The following is a 27,597-nucleotide window of genomic DNA, read 5'->3' on the forward strand; positions in this document are numbered from 1 at the left end:
TCTTATATCACAGCGATTGTTTCTTCCCTTTCTCTTTCCCGCTCTCTGTCTCTCTGTCTCTGTCTCTCTGTCTCTGTCTCTGTCTCTGTCTCTCTCTCTCTCTCTCTCTCTCTCTCTCTCTCTCTCTCTCTCTCTTTCCTTGTTTCTCCTTTCCCCCTTCACTTTCCTGCCTTCTCTCTGTGTCTCTCTCCATCTCTCAATCTCCTTCTACCTTGATTTCCCTCTCCCCTTTTCTCTCTTCCCACCCTGACCACAGAGTACAAATTTAAATAGATTGTTTCACTTTCCCCAACTTCAGATGGCATCTCCCAGTGATCTGTTCCTATACCCTTCCCCATTCTGCTCAATTTCAACAATCTGCAGACTACAGACGACATAATTCTCATCCATGTAGAGGGAGGAAGAAAGCATGTGGAAGTTAAGACTGGTGTGTGAGAAAGTGATATTGCCAAAACAATGAAATAGAAAGGTGGCATCTGATGGATGAGGCTAATGACACCATAATATCTGGTCCCATTTCCATTACACTTCAAGATTTATCAAGGACTTTCTTCATAGTGACTTTGTAAGGTGAGTTTACCTCTATTTCCTCCATTGCCCAATTGAAAATATCAAGACTCAGTGGGGTTAATGAATTGATCAAGTTAAAGTGTGGCAGTACTGACCTTGAACTCAGATACATTCATTCCTATTCTAGAGCTCACTGCAATATTTTCTCTTGCTTCCAGTTAGAAGTTGAAGTTAGTTTCTTGTATCTTAATTTACTTTGTTCTCAAATAGATAAATTCATCTCTGTACACCTCAGTTTATTTATCTATAAATTGAGGGTAATAATATTTGTGACTATCTACTTCCCAGGATCATTCTGTTGATGAGATAAAGATAAAAACTTGATTTTTTTCATTATTTATCATAATTGTAATTTCAATGTAGATCATTTCTTTGCCAATTTGCAATAAAAGTCAAACTATGCTTTAGCAGAGAGTCTTCTTGGGGGTGGGCATGGGGAATGGTACCCAACTATTCAAATCAATAAACATTAATTAAATGACTACCATGTGCCAAGTATTGTGCTGAGCCCTGGGGACACAGAGTCAAAAGATGTCCCTGCCCTCAAGAAGTTTAAAATCTAATGGGTGAGAGAATATTCAAACAGATATATATAAAGCAAGTTATACACAGGATAAATAGGAAATAATTAAGAGAAAGAAAGCATTGGAATTAAGAAGTGTTAGGAAAGGCTTCCTATAGAAAATGAATTTTAGTTGGGACTTAAAGGAAGCTAGAGCGGTCAATAGTTCAAGTGGAGGAGGGAGAGCATTCCAGGCATGGGGGGACAGACAGAGAAAATGCCGGAGCTAAGAGAGAGAATATCTTGTTCCTGGAATAGCCAGGAGGCCAGTGTCACTGGATCAAAGAGAAAGTGTTGGGGAATAAGGAGAAAGAAGACTGGAAAGGTAGGAGGGTGCTAGGCTATGAAGGGCTTTGAATGACATTATGTATTTGTTCCTGGAGGCAATAGGAATTTAAGTGATGAACCTCTCTGAATTCCACTAGACTAATTTTCAGTTAAAATACATGTATCTTTTCTATTTCTTGTACCCAAAGTTTTCTACTTTGATAGGCCCTTCTTGAGCTCATGCTTTGCTGGCAAAGTCAACTACAACCCAGAAACACCTTCATATCACAGTGAGGCATAAGAAATATTTTAGAGGATGTAACCATAAAGCAATGCAAAAAGAGGAACTGCTATTTTTTAAATTAATAATTGTAATTATAAATGGGTCGTGATTTTAGCTCATATGACAAATAGGGCAGGGGAATGGCTCAAGCTCACTGTCATGTTATGTCTAAATAGGAGCTGAAATTGTCCCTAATGCTCTTGGAAAATGGAAACACATATGACAATTGTTTTACTCTGTCCTTTTGAACAATCATGGTGGATATTATTATAGAAAGGGGAAAAAGTGACAGATGTGTAACTTTTCCAATTACCTTTCTTAATGCTCAAGTCTACATCACCTTTTCCCTTCCCAACCTCCATACAATTTAGCCCCAGGAAGGGGATAATGCAAAATTAACCCACATCAGGGATCCTGAAGAAAATAGTACATAACCCAGTTTTACTTGAATTCAGGATCAGGGTATTGGTGCAAATAAATTTTATAGAAAGCACAGTTGTCCTGCTCTCCTGTTGGGAAAGCTACGCGTTGGACTTAAGGGTTTATTTCAGCATAAGAGACTGAATTTAGCCCCAGATGAAACACTACTATAACAGTCTTAAGTATAGGGACAAAATTACCACCCTGTTAGAGTAATTTAACGGATTACCTTTTACCAAAGGGACAGGAACTACCTATAAGGCCTCCTGCAAGGTTACCTGATTCTGACGTTTATCATAGCTGGATAAGGGCCTAATTTAACCCAGTTCCATCATTGATATAGAGGTTAAAAAGGGGGGAGAAAGGAGAAGAGTGGAGAAATTAATATCATATCAAATTTGTAGCTTCATTTATTTGTAACTGAATTTTATTGTTTTGCTAGTGACCTTTCCTTAGAGTTATTGAAAAATGTTTTTCAGACATTTACTTTCAGATGTTATCAAATACTCTGGGGAAAATTCCTCTTTGACAATTGTTTGATAATATTATTTTAGATAAATAAATAGGGAGGGAGCAACAAGGGAATGACTGAAGGAATTTAATCCGGATTGAGTAGCATGTCCTAAGAGGGTTTGGCAAAAGGAGGAAAAGGGTAGTAAGGTGTTTTGCTTTGCCTTTCCTCCATCCAATTTCACTGCATATATCAAACACAGAAGTTTTCACCAAGACCCTAAGTACTCAGCTTTGTGCTTCACAAGGCGAGGTTTCTAGAAAACATAATGTGCTGGATCCAATGACAGAGACTGGGAAACTGAGGCGAAATCCCAGCTCTACCATTTCTTACTGGTGGGACCTTGAGCAAGTCATTCAATTTTCCTAAATCTCCTTTTTCTCATTTGCAAAATAAATGGACTAAATCATCTAAGATTTCTTCCAGTTCTAAATCCTGTGCTTTTATAATCCCTTCTGGCCAGAAGCTTATGGTCTAGATGGGGAAGGAAATGGGAGGAAAGGGAGGAAGGAAGGAAAGGAAGGAACAGAGGAAGGGATTGCCAAGTGTTGTCCTAAATGTTTCGTAAATACTGCATTTGAGCCTCATAAAAACTCTAGGAGGGAGGTGCTATTATTACCATCATTTTACTGATGAGGAAATTGAGGGAAAAGTAAAATGACTTATCCAAAATCACACAACCGCTAAATATTTGAGGCAGCATTAGAATTGTTTTTCCTGACTCCAAGTCTAACATTATTCAGTAAGACACCTAGCTGCATAAAGAAATGATTAGAGGAGTTAGTTTCTACCTCCAGCATATTAAAATAATAGAGTTGTAAGTCAGAGCAGATCAGGGTGGAAGAACATGTCATGGAGGAGGTGAAATCTGAGCTAGACTGGGAAAGGCAGATGAGATTTCCCAAACTAAAGAGAGAACAGATTCTACAGTGGGGGGTTGGGGAGGTGCGCTATGGAAAGACGAGAAATAGCCCAAACAAAGAAGACTGAAGAGACAATAAGCAAATCTGTCACCTGAAATGAGTATTACCTATTTCCTCAGAAAGAGCTTTTCTGAGGTAATGAGCAAGGGGTCTCTTGCCCAGTTAGCCCCAAGACTCACCTCAAATTTCCTCTCTTCCCTTCACCAAAGCACCCAATGAATCCTATGATGAGTATCCCCTATGGGCTGTGCTCCATAAGGCTATGGGGTTCACCTTGGCAGCCCCTAAAGGACATGTCACTGTCTTATTTATACTTAATTCCCCCCGGAGGGACAAGCAGAGAAGTAACCATTAAAGCCCATGGCCATTGCTCCTGGAGGGGAATATGAGCAAAACCTAGTCAGCCTCATAAATTCCATACAGATTTCATCACTCACAGGGGAGAGGTTTCAGGAGTTTTCTCTCAAAGAAACACTAATAAATCTTCCATGAAACAACCAGGGAAGCCTGGCCCCATGCATTCCTGTCAGGTGTATTCCTATCAGACAGCTCCATCTGCACCTGTCTCCCAGAATGAAAGCCAAAGCCAGCAGCTACATGCTCTCTCCTCTATGTTGTCCCAGGCAGGGCCCCCTTAAGGGAAAAGGGCTAAGTAATCACCTGCAGAAGACCTGGGACTCCAAGTGCCTGGAATCCTTATCACTCCTTACAGATCTTTTAATTAAGGCTTCTTAACCTGGGTCCATGAACTCCGAAGGGATCCATGGATAGATTTCAAAGGGTCCATGAACCTGAATGGGGAAAAAACCCCCACAAATCACATCATTATTTTCACTATTCTTTAAGTGAAAGTTAGCATTTCCTTAAATTATGAATGTAAATAATACTATGTATGAACCTAATAGGCTTCATCAAATTACCATAGATGTCTATGATCCAAAAGTTGAGGATCTGTGGTCTAGAGATACATACATTTTAACTGAATTAAAGTATTGTGTTAACCAGATAAATAAAACTTGAGCTACCAAGGGTCTGATTTATCTAAATTATCCCAGTAAAATATTTTGTGGCCCATTGATTCGGCCAGTCTAAGCCACAGCCAGTAGAGAATCATCAGATGCTGTCATTGCCCTTTCAATATGATTATCTTAAACCTTTCTCCAACCCCATTTGACTATGAAGAAAACTGGGAGATAACAGTAACAACATGTGTATGGTGACTACTAGGTTCCAGACATTGTGCTAGGTACTTTACATGTACCTACCATGTGCCAAGTGTTGTACTAAGTGTTATTATGTTGTATTATATTTATAATAATATATATAATAATGTCATGTTATGTTGTTATGTTATGTTTGATCCTCACACAATCCTGAGAGGTAGATACTATTATTATTTTCACTTCACAGATTAGGAAACTGAGTCAAAAAGAGGTTAAATGACTTCACCAAGGTCACACAGATAGTAACTATATCTGAGGCTAGATTTGAACTCAGGTCTTCCAAAATCCAGGCAAAGTTCTCTATCCACCTCAGTATCTAGCTACCTCTAAGGAGAAGACAGTGAGACAGGCATAAAAACATAGACTAAGAGGGCAAGAGAGAGACAGAAAGAACAAGAATCTCCCTCGCCCCAGACTAACGGCAAGAGTAGCATTAGAATTCAACTCTCCAGGCCTTTTGTCCAGTACTCTTCCCATCATCCTGCCTTTAGAGATTGGATTAGTGGCAAGGGAGCATGAATGGAGAGCCTAGTGGTTATAAAATTCCATAGGAAAGTGAAGTGTTAGAAAGTGCATTAGCATTAGGAATTCTCCGAATTTCTCTCATACTTACAGTCAGTCTGACAAGCTTGAATTTTACAATAGACTGCATGCAATCTCCATTCATTTAGAGCCTAAGACAGTTGAACACAGGGGCCATGTTTTATATGTCTCCACTGCTTCCTCCTCTCCCTGTCCCCGTCCCTCCCTTTCCCTCTCTCCCCTCCCACATACACCCCCCTCAATCTATGCTAATTATACAGGTTTATTGACAAACCTCTCCGATTATAAAATGCATAGAGCTTTGGAAATGATAGCTGAAGACATTTATAAGCTGGAGAACAGCCAAGAAATTTTGGTTAGTTATTGGAAGTATGGAGAGTGTGTGTAGTGATGGTGGTTTGGGGTTGGGGGGGGTGGTAGCACTTGTCGGGGGGAGAAGGTGGCCTCGGCTAACATTCTGAAGTATTACAATCCCTGATGGGACTTTAAAAAAATGTTTTCCTTCTAAGCAGTAACCCCAATATCTGTTCTTTCCCTCTTCCCTCCCCTTCATTCTCCACTCTACCTCTCCATTCTACCCCCAGCAGCATACAACTGCTGTTAGTTTGTAAGGTTCAGGGAAGTCTGGCCAACATTTTTTTTCTCCCTGAATAAGAAGGATTTCAGATAGCCAGACAAATACAGTAATTGGTAAAGGCAGAAGGAGGTTAGGAACATGGATTCTTCTAGGCCTAAAGCCTTTTTCTAGTGAGTGATGGTCAAGAAAAATGACCCTACATGGAAGGAGGAGGGATTGTTTTCATTTGGCTAGTTCCTTGCCTCTAGTGCCCCATTAATGGAGTCTGTGGTTCTTCTAACAGCCTTCATTCACACTGTTCCCCCCCGCTACTCTCCTCCTTTCTGCCCTGCGCCCTCCCCCCACCCCCCACCCTTTACCTACTGAGGGACTCATGGATTTAGCAATCAATACAAGTGTCCCTGAGAACAAGAGGAAGAAAAGGAGGGAGGGAGGGACCAATGAAATATTTTTAAAACAGCAACCCTTTAGTCAAAACAAATTGCCAATTGTTCCCACTGATGGAGACTTTATAAGGCTAAATGTCCTAAAAAAAAATGGGATTTGCATTATATTCTGCAGCTCATAAACTACTAGGACACTTTGCAAATAGCTAAAATATACTCCCTTGTCTCTCCAGCTCTCACGAACATGTATGGAAGGTAGAGAATCAGAGCTAGAGAAAGCAGTGCCAGCATGGGACACAGTCTATAGAGGGTACCGAGCTGATTTGCCTAGAAGATGAATCCAAGATCTTTCTGCAAAACAACTCATCTCTTACTGTTTTTCCCTCTCTGGTATAAAATAGCTTTGGCTTTAAAATACTAGACTAGGGATTAAAGGCCTTGGGCTCTAGTCAAGGCTTTGATACACAAATTGCTGTGCGACTTGAGGGAAAAGAAAAAATTCACCTCTCTGAGCCTCAGGCTCCCCATTGATAAAAAGGGAAAAAAGCTACCCTGTTTAATCACTGGCCTATTTGTGAAAAACAAATAAAAATAATTTCAAGGCTAAAGAATAGAAATAAAAAAGATTTGGAAGAATTTGGCAGAATCATTGATTTAGAACCTAAATCATCTAGTCTGTAAAAGTCAAACACATCGTCCTCCAGAGTGTGGTTGAAGCCAGATTTAAAAGAAAAAATAACTGGGAAATATTTAATAAAATAAATAGTAAAACTACAAAATAAATAAACATGAAAAATAAAAAGCAATAAAATAAAAACAAAATACAACAAAACATAGATAATGTTCTTATATGGTTTTCTAAGTCAATATGCCTCCCACAAGGATCCTGTTAAGTTGCCCCTTCTATTTTCTATATGAGTTTGACACTACTAGTCAACTCCATCCTCTTGTTTTACAGATAAAGAACCTATGGTCTTGCCCCAGGTTACACTGGTAGCAACCTGCAGAGGTAAGATTCAGATGCAAGTTCCTTGACTCCAAATCCAATGCCCTATCCCCAGGAACAAATTGAGTAAACTTAAACCCGAAGAAATTAAAATTACATAACAAATTAGTGACAAAAGTGATACCAGAGTCTAGTTCTTTTAATTATTGGTCTGGTATTGTTTTCCTGCCCTCTTTCCTGCCTCCAAGAAAGATCTGGCAGCACATGATCTGGGTGGCTTCCCTGGACTGCAACGTGAGAGAGGAAGATTAGATAGTTTTTAAGGTCCTTCCCAGCTCTACCTTTGATGCTTCAGATTTTCACATTCTATATTCCCAATTTTCTTCAAACTCTAACAGTCTATGATTGGAGTTCTTATTTTGGGAGGGGAGGGGATGAGTAAGGGGATGACATCTGCCATTTCCTTTTTCCCAGTGAAGAGATCCTTTTCCCAAGGCAGACCTACACCAGAGAGCTGCTTATGAACCCAGGGTAGTTAAATGACAAGTCCAGGGCTATGTAGCCTCTTCCAGACTCAGAAGCTAGTGCTCTTTCCATTATTCCATGCTACAAAGGCTCTTAGGGGTAGCTAGTGATGCAGTAGATAGAGAACCAGTGTAGGAGTCAGGAGGACCTGAGTTCAAATCTCATCTCAGACACTTGACACTCACTAGCTGCATGACCTTGGGCAAGTCACTTAACTCCAATTGCCTCATCCTGGGTCATCTCCAGTCATCCTGATGACTATCTAGTCACTGTATTCAGATGGTTCTAGAGGAGAAGTGAGGCTGGTGACCTGCACAGCCCTCCTTCATTCAAAAACAAAGTCAAGTGCAAGCCGTATCATTATTTCTCTGATGCCATGGTCTTCTTCAGCAACGAAGGATGAATACACACACGCTACAAAGCTCTTGAAGATAATAAAAACTGCAAAATAAAAATCCAACCTAGATTCCAGGAGATTTTTTCTAGTACAATGTCATTCTGCCTCATTTGCTGAGAAATATCTTTCAGGAGGATTGCTTTATCAATCATGTCAAATCATATGAGGAAAAAAAGAAACAACCGCCCCCAACTACTTTTATGATTGACCTATCCCATTCCCACCTTTCTTTCCACCATCAGAGGGTTTTGATTCTTCTTTTAGTGCCCCTGACATATACATGTGTACATATACACATATATATGTATACACATACACACACACACATATATATATACATACAAATATGTATGGATATACACATACACACACATATATATACACATATATATGTATACTCATATATATGTATACACACATATACAGAGAGACAGAAACAAAGAGAGAGAGACAAAGAGACAAAGACAGAGAAAGAAAGAGAGGGAGAAACAGAGACAGAGAGAATTCCAAATCCCCCCCACACACACACACACACTTCGGAACTTCCCCCAAAATTATGAAGGTATCTTCTGGCCTATGAATGACCATCAGTGATTTTAATGTAATGGAGCTCTCTATTCCTACTTCTACTTTATAGGAGGGTATTTGAAAGTCCTTCCAATGTAGGAGACTGAGATGAAGGCCATATGAACTCTTGGGAGAAAGCCTGGATCAGGTCTGAGTGTAGTCTAGTAGAATGAATATTGGATTTGTATTCATAAGACTTGAGGGGGAGTCTACTCAACCATTTGCCCCTATTGGGTCCTGAAGCAAGTTGCTTCCACTTCCTGGGTCCTCTGTTCCCTCTTCTGGTATAAGCAGAATATAGTTGAAAGAGCATTGTGTCTGCAGTCAGGGATGTGGATTTGAATTCCAACTTGGTTACTTACTACCTGCTTGACCTTGAATAGGTCACATAGTATAAGCCTTACTTCTCCATCTGTAAAATGAAAGCATTGGAGTAAATGATCTTCTTCAAGGCTTTAGTCCCTTTCAGTTCTAAAGCTTAGAAAGGCAGCTCAGAGGTAGCTTCCTCAAAGATAACTGGGTGGCACAGTGGAATCAAAAAGATCTGAGTTCAAATTAGATCCCAGACACTTGCTGGCTGGGAGAACCTGGACAAGTTACTAGACCTTTATCTCAGTTTTCTCAGTTATAAAATGGGGATAATAATTGTACTTATTTCCCAGGTTGTTGTGAAGATCAAAGGAGAACTTAACAGAGAACCTGGCACATGCTAGGTGCTTAATCAATTTTTGTTTGTGTCCTTTGAAGGGACTTTAGTGCTTATTTCACCTACTCCCTTCCTTTTACAGAGGAGAAAATTTTTAATTTCCTCCTCATTGGAGGTGAATTCACCCCTTTCATTTTTAATATTAGTAATTTGATGTTCTTCTTTCTTTTTTTTAATCAAATTGACCAAAGGTTTATCAATTTTATTAGTTTTTTTCATAAAACCAACTATTGGTTTTATTTATTAATTCAATAGTTTTCTTAATTTCAATTTTACTAATCTCTCCTTTGGTTTTCACTATTTCTAATTTGGTATTTACTTGGGGATTTTCAATTTGTTCTTTTTCTTACAGAGGAGAAAGTTAAAGCCCAGAGAGAAGCAATGATATTTCCAGAGTCATAGAGGTAGCTAATAACAGAGATGGGAGCTGAGACTCCCTATGCAGTTCTCTTTGAACTATATGATTCTAATTTATCTTATTTTATGTCCTATGTGGGGCAGCTAGGTGGTGTGGTGCAGTGAATAGAGTGCTGAACCTGGAATCAGGAAAACTCATTGTCCTGAGTTCAAATCTGTCCTCAGACACTTACTAGTTGTGTGACCCTGGGCAAGTCACTGAACCCTGTTTGCCTTAGTTTCCTCATCTGTAAAATGCGCTTGAGAAGGAATAATAAACCACTCTTTGCCAAGAAAACCTCAGATGGGATAACAAAGGGTCGGACATGACACAATAACAACAAAATGTCCTTTGTTCTTGAAATTCATACCCAAGGACTCCAATGGCTCTTACAGGAGAAAAATCATGAACAAATTTTTCACTTAAGAAGAGGTAGAAATGACCTCCCCTTCTCCCCAGACTTAAAAGGCAGGCTGAGCTAGCCGTCCCACCTAAGAGCTCCCTGAACTGCTTTATTTTTCACGATGGTCCCTGCAATGCTGCTGTGCCTGCCCTTCATCTTCTGGAGGGGAAGCAGCCATGAATTATGTAATATGTTTTCTCAACACTTCCTGCAGTGCAAGGAGGTACTCATCAGCCACAAGGGTTTTCTAGCCACCAGATACCCCGCCAGCCTATATTCTTATAATCACAGAATTTGTACAGTTGAAAGGATATTAAACAACTACCTAATACAACTCCTAGGGCAGCTAGGTGGCTCCACAGTGCACAGAGTGGGGGACCTGGAGTCAGCAAGAGTCATCTTCCCGAGTTCAAATCTAACCTCAGACACTTCCTAGCTATGTGACCCTGGGCAAGTCACCTAATCCTGTTTGCCTCAGTTTTCTCAGCTGTAAAATGAGCTGGAGAAGAAAATGTCAAACCACTCCATTATTTTTGCCAAGAAAAATCCCAATAGGGTCACAGAGAGTTGGACACTACTGAAAACCCACAAATGCAACTCCTCCATCAAACAGAGGAGCAAAAGAAACCCAGAAAATGGAAGGGACATGCTCAAGGTCACAGCAATTTAGTGGTAGTCCTAGAACTAGAAACCAGATCTCAGTACTTTTTTGGGATCATAGTATCCAAATCTCAAAGGGATCTTAACAAATGACTTGCCATGTTATAGGTGGGGAAACTGAGGCCCCAAAAGGGGAAGGGACTTGACCAAGGCCATGCATTTAGTCCAGAACTGTTTCTGGACTGTGTGCCATTTTCTGGCCTGCTTCTTGCACTAGACTGCTGCTTCTTTGAAATGGCAATCCTGTGATGGTAGAAAGCTCCCCACGGGTCAGTCTGGCTCAGCAGAGAATAAAAATAAAAATAGAAGGGAAGAGGTTAAAAAAAGGAGGAAAAAAACCCCACACTGTAGCAGTGCAGCTATTGGCAGGCAGGTAATTGGTTACTCTTAGCCATCAGTATTTCCCTCCCTAGGGGAAGACAGGGGAGAAAGTAATTGAAGTAGGTTCCTTAACAAATGAGTGTGGCTGGTCTTGAAAACTCAGAGTTGCACCTGGTTCAGAGTCAGTGGATTGATCTTTTCAGCCCTGGGGAAGGAGGAGGGGAGGGGAGGAAAAGAGAGGGAAAAGAGAAGGGAGGGAACCAAGCCTCCACTTTCCCTTGGCCTTAGGCAGCTCAGTGGAGGACATCCCCCTCCCTCCATTTCAGCACATTCTACCTCCCACGGAGAGGTAGAAAGCACAGAACTGAAAGGGACCCTCACAGACTGTTGCATCCAAACGGCTCATATTTACTCATGAAGTAACTAAGGCCAAGAAAGGTCTAGTAACTCATCCAAAGTCTTGAATGTTGCTGTTGGAGGAGGTGGCGGGGAGGGCAGGGAGAGAAGGGATGAACTCCTAAATGCCATGCCTATGTTTCACGTGGCTTTCTGGGTTTTCTCTAGTAATTCCCTTTGGAAGAAAACTGTATTTCTTTTTGATCAAATCTCCCTTCTTTCGGCTTAGGGGTAGGAGGGAAATGCAACCCAACATGCAAATCATGTCACTACTATAAGCCTAAACTCAGCCAAGGAGATAGTATTTGTCAGAATAGTAAATACAAATGCTGGCTCAAGGTATTAATTCATTTTGAGGGGAGCAGGGTAGGAGAGATCTAAGGTCCTAAAATGGGATTTCAGAACACTGTGTCAGGAAGAGAGACCCTGAACCAAATGAGCCCCTAAAAGGTCACTGTGGGCATAGGTCCTGGGTCACCATTGCTAGGAAGGAAACAACCCAGCAACAGTGTGCAGAATGCTGCCCTGCTGATCAGGAAAACCTAGGATTCTCAAGTCCTCCTACCAAGCGTAAGCAATCTCTGAGTTCCTTGATCTGGCAGCACACAGTGGAGCATAAAGGATAGTCCACATGGGTAGGTGCTGTGGTGTTGAGAAAGGGGGCAGCCTAGCCAAAGATCCCTGGGAAGAGTCAGTGGAAGAAGACAGTAGACAATAGATGGGGGAAATAGTTAACTTTGGGAAAGGGGATGAGGAAGGACATTTATGCCATGTGGAACCATCAGGGAGGATCACGAGGAAAAGGGCCAGAGGACTACAGTAGGGAGACGCCTTACTCAGATGTCTAAAACCTGGGACAAAGCTCTAGTCACTCCACCCTAGTTATTGCTCTGCTATGTAGGCTTCCGACCTTGAGCCATCTGGAAACTTTCTGTGATGGGAAGTGGACAAAATCATTCAGTACTCATAATTTAATTAAGATCAGACAGACATAGAATAACACAAAAAGGAAGCTTGGGTCAGGGAGGTTACTTGACTTGCCTCAGAAAAATGTCAGACCATGATCCAAGTTCAGGTCTCCTAACTCTAAGTCCAATACTTTTTTTCACCACAACATCATCTTCCCCCAAAACACATTCCTCAGCTACCACTGCTCATACCATTTCAGGAACCCTTTTTTGAGAATATCTTTCAAGGACAGTTTTACCTCATCATAAGGAAACCAGTCTCATTTCCAAGGCTTCACCTTGTTCTGTTGGAACTCCAGCTGACCAAGTACCTAATTTACCATATGTGACACAAAACGATGATTTCCAAGAAATCTGACCCCAGAAAATCCAGACTTGCTGCCATTGAGGATTTTGACAAGAAGTTATCACAGTCCCCCGAAGACAATTCCCTAAAAAGACTTCCTCCTATCATTTGGAATAAGTAAGCAAGGCTGGAATAAGGATAGAGCCTTTAAAAGATAATACTTTAAAGGGATGCCATCAATATCTATAATTTCATGCCTCTAAGGACTCAGTTTCCCTATCTGTAAGCGAGGGGGTCAGAATCTTTAAACATCCTTCCCCATCACTGACATTTCATGTTAAGAGAGTCTTTGTTCTACAGTCCCTTCCAGCTCTGACATTTTACATTCTAACATGCTTTGTTCTAAGGTCCCTTCCAGCTCTAATATTGTTCTCTTATGATTCTATGGGTAAGTTATGCTGGTTCTTAAGTAATCAGTCTGAGTGCTTTATAGCTACACCTGACATGTATCACCTTCCCCCTCCCCCACCCCCCACACAGAACCAATTCACAGCTTTGTTGTAGGTGAACAATTTGTTCCTTCCTCCTCCTCCCAAGACTGTGTCCCCACCTCGACCAATATAGGAAACGATTCCCCTAAATTCAGCTATTACCAGGTGACTGGAAATCTCTTTACTGCTGATGCTACTTAATGGAAAATTTCTTTCCCTTTTTGGCTGCTTGCAAAGCCACTCGTGACTTAGCCGGCTGCATGAGAGCAGGGCTTTGTCAGGCTTGAGGAGAAGGGAGCGAGGGATGCTCACCCTCCACCTGCTTCAGACTCACTATCTAAAAGCTCTCTGTGCAGACCGACCTCAGGCAACCCCAGATACTCCTCCCACCCCCTCAGAAACAGCAGGGAATCAATGCTCAATTCTAGCCTTCTTAGCCTTTCTAAGGGGAAAACAAATCAGTTTGGTATAATGGAAAGAACACTGAATCAAAAGAACTGGGCTCTAAGACTCATTCTGCTATTAACTGCCTGTGTGGCTTTGGGCAAATCATTTCACTCCTCTGGGTCTCCAAAGGTGCTGTGGGTATGCATCCTCAAGAGTGTGTGACATGATCCCAAGGGGTGTGTGTGATCAACCTACTATAGGGACTTGTCTTGGTCTTCACACACTCTGCTCCCAGATCACCTGGCATCAGTAGAAGGCTTTGCACTCCAAGGTTGTGGCTGGTGTGCAAAAGTCTATTGCCCATCTCCCTCCCCCAGGTCCTTTCCCACATCTTTTTTTTTTTTAATTGATACAAAGAGAGTCTCACAGATCTGAGCATGCATGGATGACTTTTATCTGCATCAAAGATCGCATTACATTATCGAACTCCCCCCAAAATGCCCATTTTATGCAGAGAAAACCACTATCCTACTCACTGAGGTTCACAGCCTTAGTGCATCCATGATTCTTTACTCTTTCCCTAGTCCGATGTCAAATTTTGTCTTTTCTCCCTCTACTACATTTCTCTCATGGCTCTCACTCTCCCCATGCAACCACCATCCTAGTTCACTGCCTTATCACTTCCCGCCTGGACAATTGCAATAGCTTCCTAATTTGTGTCTCTGCCTCAGTTTTAGCCTTCTCTAATCCATCCTCCACACAACCTTCAGGTGATTATTTTTTTCATAAAGTACAAGTCTAAACATTCCACGTTCACACCTAAACTTCATTGTCTTCTTGCTGACTCTAAAAGCAAATATTAGCTGACCTTTAACTTATCCTTTTATTAATTTTTATTTTTGTGTAAGTTTTATGAGTTATTTAAATATTACTACAATATTACATATATGTAATTTGTAAATAAGTATCCCCATACTAAGGGTGTGTGATTAAAAAAAAATCAGTTATTGATGTGGTGAATTCTAAAGCTTGGAGGTTTCTGATCTAAGGCATCTTAACTCTGTCATATGTAAAACAAATGTTAGAATAAGAGGAACTGATCAAAAGAAATTCATTAAATACACCTACCTCACACTTCCAGTTCTGCTATCCAAAGATATTTCATTTTTTTCCTTCCCTTAATCCTCAGCTTGCTCCCTGAATGTGGGAGAAAATGAGTCATAGGAAAGTGAAAGAACTCTTTCCAGGGGCTCTATGACTTACTAGAAAATCTGATGTAGTAACTCATCCTGTCCTCGAGGGGGCGACCAGGAGAAAGAAGGGCAGGTATTCCTCCTCTAACAGTGGCATCAAATTTAAAAAGAAACGGGGGGGGGGGGCCACTACGTTATACTTAAGGATCCTTGTGCAGCATATTGACCTAGGATAGCATATGTTAACATTATCTATATTTTTTTCTATTTTTGTTAAATATTTTCCAATTGCACTTTAATCTAGTTCCAGTCTCAACACTCCATCTCATGTTTGATACCTCTGCTCTAAATCCAAATACTGGTGAGTGAAACAAAATGGTAGAACAGAAAGAACACTAATTCTAGAGTCAGAGAACCCAAGTTAAAATACAATCTCTAGTCTTGCTTCCTTATGTAAAACCAAGCAAGTCACTACACCTACCTGATTTTCTGTGTATTCTGTGAATTTCTGTTTCATATGTAATATGAGTGTTTTGGACTAATGTACTGGAAGGTCCTTTCCAGTTCAAAATCTATTATCACATAATCCTATGAACTTGCGTCTCAAACAGGGGACTGTGGTGGCCCATTGTTATAAAGCTAGTCAGTTCTGGTGTCAGCATTTAAATCCAGGAATTCTTTCCTTAAGTTCAACATTTTTCTCCAGTACACTATACTGTTTCCCTTTGAGGAACAGAATATTAAACACAATGTGGGGTGCAGCATTGGATTAAACACAAAGGGAGGATAATATTAAATGGCCATACCACCAATGCCAAACACAAGGGAAAGCAAGGAAAAGGAGAGGGAGAATTTCAAGATGAAAACTTCCCAAGTCAATTTTCAAAGCCTGACTTTCATGAAGCTAACCCCAATAGCCATAGCTGTGACTGTAAGTCACAGAGGAACTGAGCTCCATCAATGCCAGAAGGATGGAAGGGCACAACTAGGGTGCATACATCTATAAGATGATGGTTACTTTGAGCTGAGCAGAGACACAGGACACAGCTCTGATTAGGCAGGACTGTAGCTAAGTGTCTCTGGCATTCTCCAGGTTGTAGCCACCCTCCTCCCCGCCCCAGTAGTTGCTAATTCTGACAAAGAGACAGCTGCATAATTAAGCATGGAGCCCTTTCTCAAAAAGTTCCTACAAAATGTTTCCCTATTAAATGAGGATGGGGAGGGAAATAGAATAAAAACTCAATGTTTCTACACTTTGTATACATTCACATGACAGAGAAATACTTGGAAAAAGATAACTTTTTAACTTTAAAACTTTATAACTTTAAAACTTTAACTTTATAACTTTAAAATACTGAAAAGATAACAAACTGTGAATATCCAAGTCTCCATGACCTTCTGCCAGTAATAATAATAATGATAATAGCAAACAGCTCACACTTTTATAATGCTTGAAGATTTGAAAGGGCATCTTGATCTTCCTCCCCCAAAAGTGGGTTATTACTGCAACAGTCTCTCCTCCTTGGTTCTCTCTAACTTCAGGCTCTTCTTCTTTCCATACACCCTTAGCTAGACTAATATTCCTTAAAGACCACATTCATTGCATCATTTATGAAGATGAGTCTTCCTTCCCCCAGGCCCAGGACTCCATGCACTGCACTACTTAGTTACCAACCTACCTAATCTCAGTCTCCTCATCTTTAACACTAAGTAGGTGGATTAAAGGGCCTTTAAGGTCCCTATTGCATTAATTCTATTGTACTATGATCCTTGTGGTGAAGAATGCTAGACTTAGAATTGGAAAATCCAGCATTTAGTTCTAGCACTTGCATTTGCTCTCTGTATGACCTTGAATAAGTCATTTAACACCTTTGAGCCTCAATCTACTTACTGTTAAAATTAGGTGGGGGCAGGGACTTGATGTTATCCTTAGCCATCTTTGAAAGTCTACTTAAACCCAAACTCAGTCATTGGCATCCTTCCCTGGCTACTCCCCTAACTAAAATCCCCCTTCCCCTGTTTAATAAAAAGAGGATCAGAACTGTGGGAGGCATTCCCTGTCCAAGAGGTCAAAGCCTCAGGATCATGTAATACTTCTATCATATCCCCAGTCCCCCGCCATACTGCCCCACCTTCCCCGGACATTCTGTGGGATAGGAAGTATATGCATTTTAAAGATTTAAGGCACCAAGAGGGAATGTGAATTATAGTAAGTCCCCCAGGTAGTAAGGCTCCTCTCTATGAATTGAGTGAACTTGGAATTGAAGTTTCACGGCTTCAGACCCAATCTTCTTTTCACTATGAATACTGCACAGACCTTCACTGGATTGCAAAGGTCAAAGAGAGTCCTTAGTGATCTTCCAGTTCAACTTTGTTTTATAGATGCAGAATATTAGAACCAAAATGGGCCAATGACTTGCCCAAAGTCACAAAGCTAGCTAACAGAGTTAAATGTTTTCTGGCTGATAGAACTGACCTCCTTTCTTCCCTTCCTCTCTTTAGGCAAGGGTTACAACAAAACAAAATATTGTAGTAATGACCAAGCTTGCCTCTAGAGAAGACTTAGAGGAAAACAGAGTTTTTGCCTGTTTTTGCAGAGTTGGGGGACTATGAGTATGAAATATTTTACATATTGTCAGTCACAAGTGATGTCTTGAATGGCTTTGTTGAAATTAACTACTCACTCCACAAAAAAATTACTCTTTGTTACAAAAGATAAATCAGGGGATAGGGAGGGGAGGGAAAAGGGAGATATTTGGAAATGAAAGTGATATAAAAACAAAAGGTACAAATGCAAGTAATATAATTTGGGGGTTCTGTTTTTTTAGTCTGTTTTAAAAATACTTTGAATGCCCCTTTAGAAAGTTGTTGGATTGAGTCCAGGACTCATATTTGCCGTATGTAATTGGTTTCTTTTAGACTTGTAATAATGGCAGCTGACATTTATACAGTACATTAAAGTTTCAGAAGCATTTACCATATATTATCCCATTTAAGCCCACAAGGCAGATAACTGCAGGTGTTACTATTCCCGTTATGCAGATGGGAAAATAGAGACAGAAATGAAATGATTCATCAATGGTCATGTTATCTAGGAAATATCTGAGGCAGCCTTGGAACCCAGAACTTCCTGATAAGTCTAGGATTCCATTTACTTCTGGTTAATGGAATATGATTTGATGGCAATCACACGCAATCGCACACACACACACACACACACACACACACTCTAAGATATAATAAGTCACAATGGTAACTGCAGTGGAAAGTCAGTGCTAAATGGGTCACATTAGTGGAGATTGGAGGTTACAAAGGTTGTGGTGGGTTGGAAATGAGAAAGAAGGTACAATTCTAAATCCTCATGTGCTAATAAAGTTGGGTCACTCATTTGGCAAGTCATTTAACCTCTCTCAGCCTCGGTTTCTGGTTTCTTCATCTATAAAATGAGAATGCTAATGACATTTACTTCACAAAGATCACTGTAAGGTTCAAATAAGATAACATGTAAAGATCTATATAAATCCTAGGGCAGTTGGTGGCACAGTAGATAGAATGCTGGGTCTGGAGTCAGAAAGTCTTATCTTCTGGAGTTCAAATCTGGCCTCAGACACTTACTAGCTGTGTGCCCTGGGCAAATCACTTCACTCTGCTTGCCTCAGTTTCCTCATGAACTAGAGAAGGAAATGGCGAAAACACTCCAGTATCTCTGCCAAGAAAACCCCAAATGAGGTCATGAAGAGTCAGACACAACAAAAACATGAATCCTAGTCATTATTAAGATACGCATCAACACTGAATTCATAGGATCTAGAGCCAGAAAGATCCTGAGAGATCCTCTAGTACAAACTGAGGCCTAGAGAGGAGAAGTTATTCGTGTGCCCTTGAGCAAGTCACCAGTTAGATCAGGACTGAATCCCAGATTCTCCACTCCATATCTGGTGCTCTACCATAGTACACTGTTTAGGCTCTCTGAATCTTGAATGCTGTAGGGCCTGATCAGCTTCTGCTCTCCAAAAGAGGCTGGGAAGGTGAGGGGGGAAAATAAAGCATGTAAGAAATGAGTAGTAAACAGGCAGTACTGGTGACACTCTTTTCTGGGCTTCCTCTAGAAAAATTGCCTAGAAATTCAGTTGAAAAGAAGTTGCTTCTCTTTCCCTGCCATAGTTAATCTTCTGTTGCCACTAGCTGGTCAGTATAGGTACTTGGAAAAGCAACAGCTCTTTAAAGAGGCTCTGTTCTCTCTGGTTTTAGGACTTGTGAAAATACCCTTGCTCACTGGGTTTTCTCCTCCCTGGGAAAAGTAACCTCTTTCCTTTTGCTCTCCAAAGACCTTCTGATTAATATGGGGAGAGGAAAGTCTTCCATCCTTCCTCCAAAGGCAACAAGTTACCCCTAAATTCATAAGTGTTTTAATAAGATAATATCATTCCTGCGAGGATAACACTCTTTCCCCAGAGGACTCTCTTTCTCTTCTACCCTACGCCGATATGGTTAGAGAAAAGGATGGGAAGGGGAAGAAGGAAGAGAAGGAGGTTGTAATTGTCAGCCTGGGTCCAGAGTCTGAGATATACTCAGTTCCTTTTAACACATCATTAAAATGATCTATCATGATGATGTTTTCTGTTAGATTTATCCCAAGGCTTGTATTTTCCCCCTGATTTCCTCATCTGCCACCCTCCCCACCCCCCCAATCTCGACTCTGGTCTTTCTGAAAGTAGCCAGATCTAAGTGGGTTTCTAACAAAAGGGGTACTGAGAGGTAGGAGCCCCTGTGGAACAGAGAAAGCTAGCTGGCTCAGAGTAAGCTAACTCCTGGATTCAGCGTACTCTGATTAAGATACACAGAATGAGCTGCCTCCCACAGGGCCAATTCAGTACTCGGAGCCGGTACAAATGGTCAGGCTCTCAGCCACGCCACAGCTCACAACGGTAGTTTTCTTTTTGCTTCTGTGGCTCTAGAAAACCATGGCTGTGTTTAGTCCTGGAATCTCAGCTGATTGAGCCCACTTTTTCCTACCCTCTTACCTCTACCAAGGTGGGGGGAGGGATGATCTGCTATACCACCATCCATCCCAGTCCATTTTTTATAAAAAAAATACATTTATGTTGCTTCTAGATCATTGAAAAAAATCTCATAGGAACACAGCTACTTTTGGGGCAGAAAGGTTCTCAAAAAAGATGCAGTAATCAGATTTGAATGAGCAAAGTGGGAATTTTAAGAGGGAATTGGGAGCTAGAAAGGAGTTGAATCAGGCTGTTACCTGACAGCATCAGTCTCTAGCTAGAGACATCCCAGGATGCTGCTAGGCACTTCATATAACATTGAAAAGAAAAATGTAATTGACAATATAGTGAGGCAAAGAAAAAAAAGATATGCATTAGCCTTCCAATTGTATACTGAAGTATGCCTCATTCTATGAATGTAGAAAAGCAGAGTATATACAGAACAGGACTTGAAGCCAGGAAGTCATGGGTCCACCTGCTGGTCCTGTCACTGACTTTGTGACCCTTGACAAGTCATTTACCTCTCAATGCTCTAGGCAACTTTCTAAAACTCTTAAGTTGCATAGAAGGTCCTAACCTTCACTGGTAAAGGAAGGTACCTCACCTGAATTGGAGTCTGGCCAGATGGAAGCAATTTTGGTTTAATTTTTAAAAAAAGACTGCAGTTTGAGTACCTGAATTTGAATTCTGACACTGTTACTTACTACCTATATAATCTTGAAAAAGTAGGAAAGTGACTTCTCTCTGGGCCTGTTTCCTTAATTCGTAATATGAAAGGGATGGATTAGACTATCTCTAATGTTCCAGCTCTAAGTCCTGAAGTCTAAGCCGTCTTCTTTGTCAATCTGAAGAGGTCATTTTCTTACCTATAGTCCTTTCTGTCCCTTTAAGGCCACAATTCCAAAGAAGCCCTGCCCTATTGCTAAAAAAAAAAAACCCGGAGATGAGACAGTTTGAACTTGCATATGCCCAAGTTCTCTCTCCCCTATCCCCTCCTCCAAGACACTGTACACCCCCTCAGTTACAAGCTTTACATGACAAAGGAAATTACTGAGAGATGTTAAGACAAAGTAAGGTTATTAAATTCTCTTTTCCCCTTTTTTTTTTTCCTGAATCAAAGCTGGTGGTAAACAACTGAATTTCCCCTCCCCTGGCTGCTATTAAGTACAGTGGGAAAGACATATTTAGGTGTATGTGTTAGAATCAAAACTAAAGCCCAGATAAGATCGGGGCTGCCTCTGGGTAGGTGCTACTGGGGCAAAGGGGATGGGACTGGTGAGAGAGAGGAAACATGAAAAGATTGAACCCAGGAGACCTGAACTAACTACCTCTTCTAGCCAAACTCCTTCCTATTTGATCACTTCTTTCTCAATTCTCCAAGTAACAAAAGAAGGGTGATGATTGAGAAAGGATGGAATGACCACAGCAATGACTAATAGCATTTGTACTAAGAATTGGCTAGAATTTCATGGTTAAAAGGGAACTTAGAGATGATCTAGGTTCAAATCCAGACCTCTATACTTATAACGTGACCATGAGCAAGTCAAAATTTTCCCACCTCATATGTAAGATGGAGGTAACATCACTTGCATTACCTATCTTCCAGAGTTAAACAGAAATATACCAATAGGAATATCATTATCTAGTTTAGCCCCTTTTTTATACAAATAAGGAAACTAAAGCACAGAAATACAAGTAACTTGGCCAAAAACTCACATTAGTCATAAGGTTAAATCATTGCAGTTCCCAAATAACACTATTTCACTTGCCTTCCTCTTGACTTCTGCTCATCTCACAGATGGGTAACATCAGTTTTCCTGCTTCACTCCAAATGACCAACCATATCCAGATCCTGTTTCAAGACCCAGCCAACCTTACTCCAATAAAACTTTCCTGGACCACTTTAGTCCAGTGATTTTTCCTCTGGACCAATGATACTCAGCGTATTCCTCAGTCATTTAATCATATACAGTCTTGCTACTGGCATCTCTTATATTGTCTTAAAATTAAACATGCATACACATACACACACAACTAAAAAAGTGAAAGGATCTTTGATGGATTACCACATGGCTTGCCTCTCCCCTTCATTAGTTATTTAACTTTTAAGCTCTCTCTCCCTAACTATATGGCATATTCCATAATATCAAGGACTATGTCTAATTCAGGATTGTATCCCCCACAGTATCAAGCATTCAAGAGATGCTCAATAAATCCTGCTACTATCCTAATGGAATTTCAGTCCCCCTCTTCTCTATTTTGGAACCAGCTTTTTTTTCTTCCTTTAGGTCTTCTGTCCCAAGAAACATGGATTTTAGGACCCTTAATCCCTTTCTGATTTTTGATCATTTCCATCCAGTAAGGAAAGGTCCATTTATTTACCCAGGGAAACTCACTCCTGCCAAGGAAGGAAGAGATGAAGGCAAGGGAGATGCAGAAAGAAAAACCTCCATACCTGTCAAGAGCAGGGTAAATTGTCAAGGACACTAGACAGAGGGTAACAATCTGAGAGAAAATGAGGGGAGGATTTCAGAGTTCAGCTTACAGAGGAAACCAGTTGTGCAAGGAGAAATCTTTTGCAGATCACAAAGTCATACTGGATGTAGGGGGTATCTTCTCCTTTTTAAACTTTGCCTTATGGATCCAAGAGGGCTTTTAATACTAGGGGATCAGTTGGATAATGTGATGCCGGGACACTAGAATGAATAAACAGAACAAATTGCCCCTGGGGACCTAAAGGTAGCCTCATCAGACATCACCACCTCCTAGTGGCCCCAGACAACCATTGGATGCTTGGTACATCTCATTGATGTACACTCCTTGAACAATGGCCACAGACTTCATCAGATGGAGGTACTCATAAACTCCAGATCTCTTCTCTGGTTAGAAGTAAAACAGAATGAAAGTGTCCACTCCTGATGGAGAAACATATGGCATGGGAATTCTTCAGAGGCAGAAACCTGATCCAATGGTTAGGTAGGTGAAGGCCTAGGGAAGAGAGGATGGGAGGAATACCAAATCTTCCCTTTCTAGACAGTTGTAGGGCTCTCCACAAAGCTCACTGTACACCCAGTGTTTACCCGCAAACAGTCTCAGACCAATACAAATAAAAAGCCTCCGTTTCTCTGCATAGCTCCTGCCATCCATCCACAGCCATCTGCTTGCTGCCGATGCTCGCCAAATTCCCCAGCGGGAAGCAGCACCACCACAGGTCCCTGGCACAGGGCAGAAGAGAGAGATGGGGAGGGCATACCCCAGAAGCAGGCAAATCTCCAGGAACAGATCACAGTAGGATGAAGGGGAAAATCATCCACAAGGTGGGTGGGGGATTAACCTCAAGGAATGAAACTGTACTTCACAACCTCCACAATTTCTGGTATACTCTAATCACAAAACATTATAAAGCTTCCTAGTGAGGACAGAAATTCTTAGAGGGAGAGAGAATTCTAGAGATGCAACTGCCCATGCAAACAGTTGAGAGAATGCAGGGTTTTTAATTTCCTACAGTATACTTCTAGGTCCAGTCATTTCCAGGCCATGATTTCATCTGTTCAGTCCTTGGGATCAGAGCTTTTCTGAGAAAATCCTGACCCTGTGTTGAAACACAAGACACAGAAACCTTGTGCAATCTGGTCTAGAGCACCTTCCCTAGCAGTCAAACAGGAGCTTTCTCTCTCCCTCCCCCCCAAGATTCTGAGGTTCTCATTCTCCTGTCCCCTAAGAGTTCTTGTTCCTTCTTATAATTCTGCCATTTAGGTCTCTCAATCTGTTGGGCCCCCTCCTGGAACTCAGGAGACCTTGGTGCAGTGGGGTGACATAACCTGTCTGCTCTGTTAAAGGTGAAATGCTGGGGCGGGGCAGGGGTGGGGGGGAAAGAGGAAGTTTGGCATTCCAGGAGGCTTTGAGTCCCTCAGTTCAGTGACCTTTGGGTTGCCTTCTCAGGAGTCAAGAACCACAAGAAGGAGAAGGGGGGCAGTAGTGAGCCTTAGGAGAACCCTGGCTGCTTCACTGACTAGATTGTAGAGCTCACCTCCAAGGCTGGAGCCAGTAGGTTGAGTCCCAGATTTCCTGTGCTTTTTGTGACATGAAGCCAACACGGGACTCCAAGAGCCCAGGTGAAAGGGGGCACAAAGCTAATCCACAGTGGTATATCATCTCTCCCTCAACATCTTTTTATCCTTCTAGGTAGAATGGACATTATAGGAGAAGGAATATGTTTTTTTACACAGAGGTAAGATAAACTGCCCTGGGAAGTCCTTCAGAAGGAACCCTAAACTTAATGTGTCTGCCATACCTCCCCCCATATCTTTCTCTCAGGGAAGCCAAGAGCACTCTAGTTACTGGACACTTGAGGGACAAGAGAGGAAAGAAAACCGGACTGAGTGGAGCAGAGCGGTGTCAAGTGCCCATCTGTTGCCTTTTTACACACAGAGGAGGAAGACCAGGAGAAAGAGGAATTCAATTGATATTCAGGCATTTTGCTCCCATTCTTTAACATCTTTGGATTATAGCATTTTAGACTTGGAATAGACTTTAGAAATTATCTAGTCCACCCTTTTCATTTTACAGAGAGCAAAATGTGACTCAGAGAGTTCAAATTACTTGCCCAAAGTCATTATTAGTCAAAAAAGCTATGATTTGAACTCATATGCTTATTTTAAATCCAGTATTCCCCAATCCCCTCAACTATATCTCTCCAAGTTCTCTTTCTGAAGTGAGCAAGAGATTGAGTGATGACAGAATGGGAAGAAAGTGTCCTTCTGTCCTTTGCCAGGTATTTCCTAGAAGGGAACACAGGTCAAAAGCCCCCATCTGCATCCATAACAGAATGCCACAGTGCTTGCCCCTCCCAGGGAGGGCTGATAGAAATTTGGGGCAGAGGAAGGGAGGAGGGGTCCTTCAATAAATAACAGAAAGATGAGCTCGTGTCTCATTGGACTGACTCTATTAATAAATCTTTCTCTTGAGGCTAAATGAGTGGACAAATAGGGAAAGAGAGACAGCTAGAGAGAGGGAGAGGAAAAAAACATTTTTGAATGCTCTAGATAATTAAGATACAAAGAGGAAAAACAGCCACTCTTCTGATAGCCCTGAAGGAAATGCTCCTTGGGGATTTGTCCAAACAGAGCAGGCGTCAGTCTGCCCCGGAACTTTCTGATTAAGTTCTGCCTTCACTGTGATTCTTTCAAGTTCTGCAAGTTATTATTTGCAAAAAATCAAGTGCTAAGCCAGGGGAGCTGTGTCCTAAGAAAGGGGAAGAGATCAAGAGACAAGGCATAAGTAGACAAGAAATAACGGGTTCTAATGCCACTAATCAAATTTTGCTACCAGCAACGTGTCAGCTCCGACTTGGAGACAGACCCCACACTAAAGTTCTGCCCTTTTCCCACGAGATTTCCAGGAAAAACCCTGAGGAACAAGAGGGTCATCCTTATCCTGGGCACATTCAGATCGTAACCAGACGATAATCTAGACAATATTTTTCATTAAGAATCTGTTCGTTCTGCCAAATCCCTAGAGCGGGAGGCTTGTTACTGAAAAGGGGTAGGGGGCGAAGAGAGGAGGTCAGGTGTTCCAGTAGAGGGGTTGTCCCACCTTCCCCAATTTCCTATTTTCCCCAACACACGTAGTTAACTAGTACATGCGTCTCCTAAACTCTTCTTTCAGCACCACAGCGCCCCGGAGGGGGGAAGAATAGGGGGAGAGCCTTCTTTCCCTTGTCCTCTGTGGCCGGGAGTCTGCCCTGAGAAGAAATCTGCTCTGTTTAGATCTCCACTGCTCCAAAGCCAGGTGTCCCATCACTGATCCCAAAGGCTGAGGTATCCTCGGTAGGAAAAATCTGGCTCCCACTAACTCTTATCCCAATCCCCAAAGGGAACAAAATCCCAAATCCACAAGCTGTCATCCACCCATCCCCTCTCCCGGCACCTAGTTACCAGATGCTCCCACTCCCGGAGCACACTCCAACCACCTGTGCGCTGGTCCCCTGATAGAGTTGATGGTAGAGGGGTGCCCCTACCTCTTATCTACCTCTGATCACAGTACCCCCGCCCCCAACTCTTTTTCCCCTGTCCGTCTAGTCTCGTTCAGGACGATCTCCAGTTCCAATGCAAGGACCTCACTCCCCACGCCCCCTGGGGCCCTGAGCGAACTCTTCGGGCCCCAAGCCAGAGATGCACGCGAGTTAATCGGGGGGGGGGGGGGGGGGGGGTTCGTTCTCTAGTGGATGATTCGGGCCCTAGGGATTTGAGCTCCGAAATATGATGCTCAGTGGAGACATCCCAGAGAGACAGTCCAGTGAGAGGAACACAGACTGAGCTCCGGACTCCCATCTCTGGGTCCCACTGTCCTATGCTTCCCCCGGCCCCCGGGTTCCGCCTCTTACCCAGCGTGAAGAACGGCAGCTCCGTGTTGTCCAGGTCGTCCAGCACTGCGATGCGCCCGGGCAGCTCGTTGCGCACAAAGAGCAGGAGCCGGGACTCTGCGGGGCTGCCCGGGCCGCCCGAGCCGGAGCCTCCGGAGCCCAGAGAGCCGGCCGCCGCCGCGGCGGCAGCAGCGGCGGCGGCAGCAGCAGTGGCGGCTCCTGCTCCGGCTCCGGCCCCGGCCCGGCCACCGCTCCAGCTAATGTCGCTCTCCCGTAGCACTGGCAGCGTGGACACGGTGACCGTCTTCAGCCGGCACGAGCTGTCGGGTTCCCGGGAGGCAGAGGAACCGGGCCCGCTAGCCAGCAGCAGGAGAAGAGGGAGCAACGGGGCGGGAGTGGAGGGAGGCGGCGGCAGCAGAGACAGGCGGCCGGAGCCCGAGCCTAGGCGGAGCCGGAGCCGCAGCCGCCACCGGAGCCCGAGCCCGGGGCTGCTCGGGTCGGCCATGCCTGAGGGGGCCGCGGAGCTGCAGCCCGGGAAGGCGCACCAAGAGGCGGGTACGGGGGGCGCTGGTGGTGGAGACGGAGACTGGAGGAGAACAAGGACGCTGGAAGGGAAGGAGCCGAATGAGTCGCTTTCTAGCAGCCCCCAGCTCCCGGGCTCCGCCTCCCGATCGGCCCTGGACCGCCCCCCGCCACCCCCCCCCCCCGCCCCGCACCGCCTCCCCAGCCCCGCCGCCCCCACCATGGCTCAGCCCGGGACCCACTCAGCTTCGCCCCCCGCCCTGTGCCACCCCCTCCCCATTCACCTTCTGGGCTCGCCGCAGTGACCACCTATAGCATAAGACCCCAAGAGTCCGACTCCCTGAGATCCCTGCACCCCAATTTAATCCTGCCCTTCACCCCAGCATTGCCCCGGATTCACTGGGAGCTTCTTTACCCCCTCCCTCCTCCAACTCCTAGGACTTCACATTGCCCCTCCCTTCTCTGATCTGCCCCCCCTCCCCCAACATCTTCCCTTCCTCTCATCCCCAATACTGAACTGCTTCTCCCTTTCACCTCCCCACCCCCAGTAACCATATTTCCCTCTTGTCCCCTCAAGGTCCAGTCATCTCGTGCTTTCACCTCTCTCCACCCGCCCCGCCCCAGGCTAATATTGGCAGTCTCAGCTATGGTCTCTTCCCCTGACCCCCCCCCCCCTTCTGCCACCCCCAGGAGAGGTGGTCTCCCTATCGCCCTATGTGGCCAGGACACAACTTTGTCTTTCCCCAGGTACACCCTCCCCCTTTCTCTTTCGATGCTCAGAGTCCCCCTACCCCCTCAAA

At 43.0% G+C, this 27,597-nt stretch overlaps 1 protein-coding gene across 1 annotated transcript in view; it reads right to left on the bottom strand.

Moving 5' to 3' along the window:
• Nucleotides 1-26,949, bottom strand: part of ASTN2 (astrotactin 2) — a 1,124,306-nt gene extending 1,097,357 nt beyond the window's left edge. The window contains exon 1 of the mRNA XM_072631748.1: nucleotides 26,297-26,949. Coding sequence (XP_072487849.1) covers nucleotides 26,297-26,780 — 484 coding nt within the window. The 5' untranslated portion in view covers nucleotides 26,781-26,949. The remainder of the gene's footprint in view (nucleotides 1-26,296) is intronic.
• Nucleotides 26,950-27,597: the final 648 nt, after the last annotated feature.

The sequence above is a fragment of the Notamacropus eugenii genome, chromosome 1, assembly GCF_028372415.1.
Source record: "Notamacropus eugenii isolate mMacEug1 chromosome 1, mMacEug1.pri_v2, whole genome shotgun sequence".
Classification (NCBI taxonomy): Eukaryota; Metazoa; Chordata; class Mammalia; order Diprotodontia; family Macropodidae; genus Notamacropus; species Notamacropus eugenii.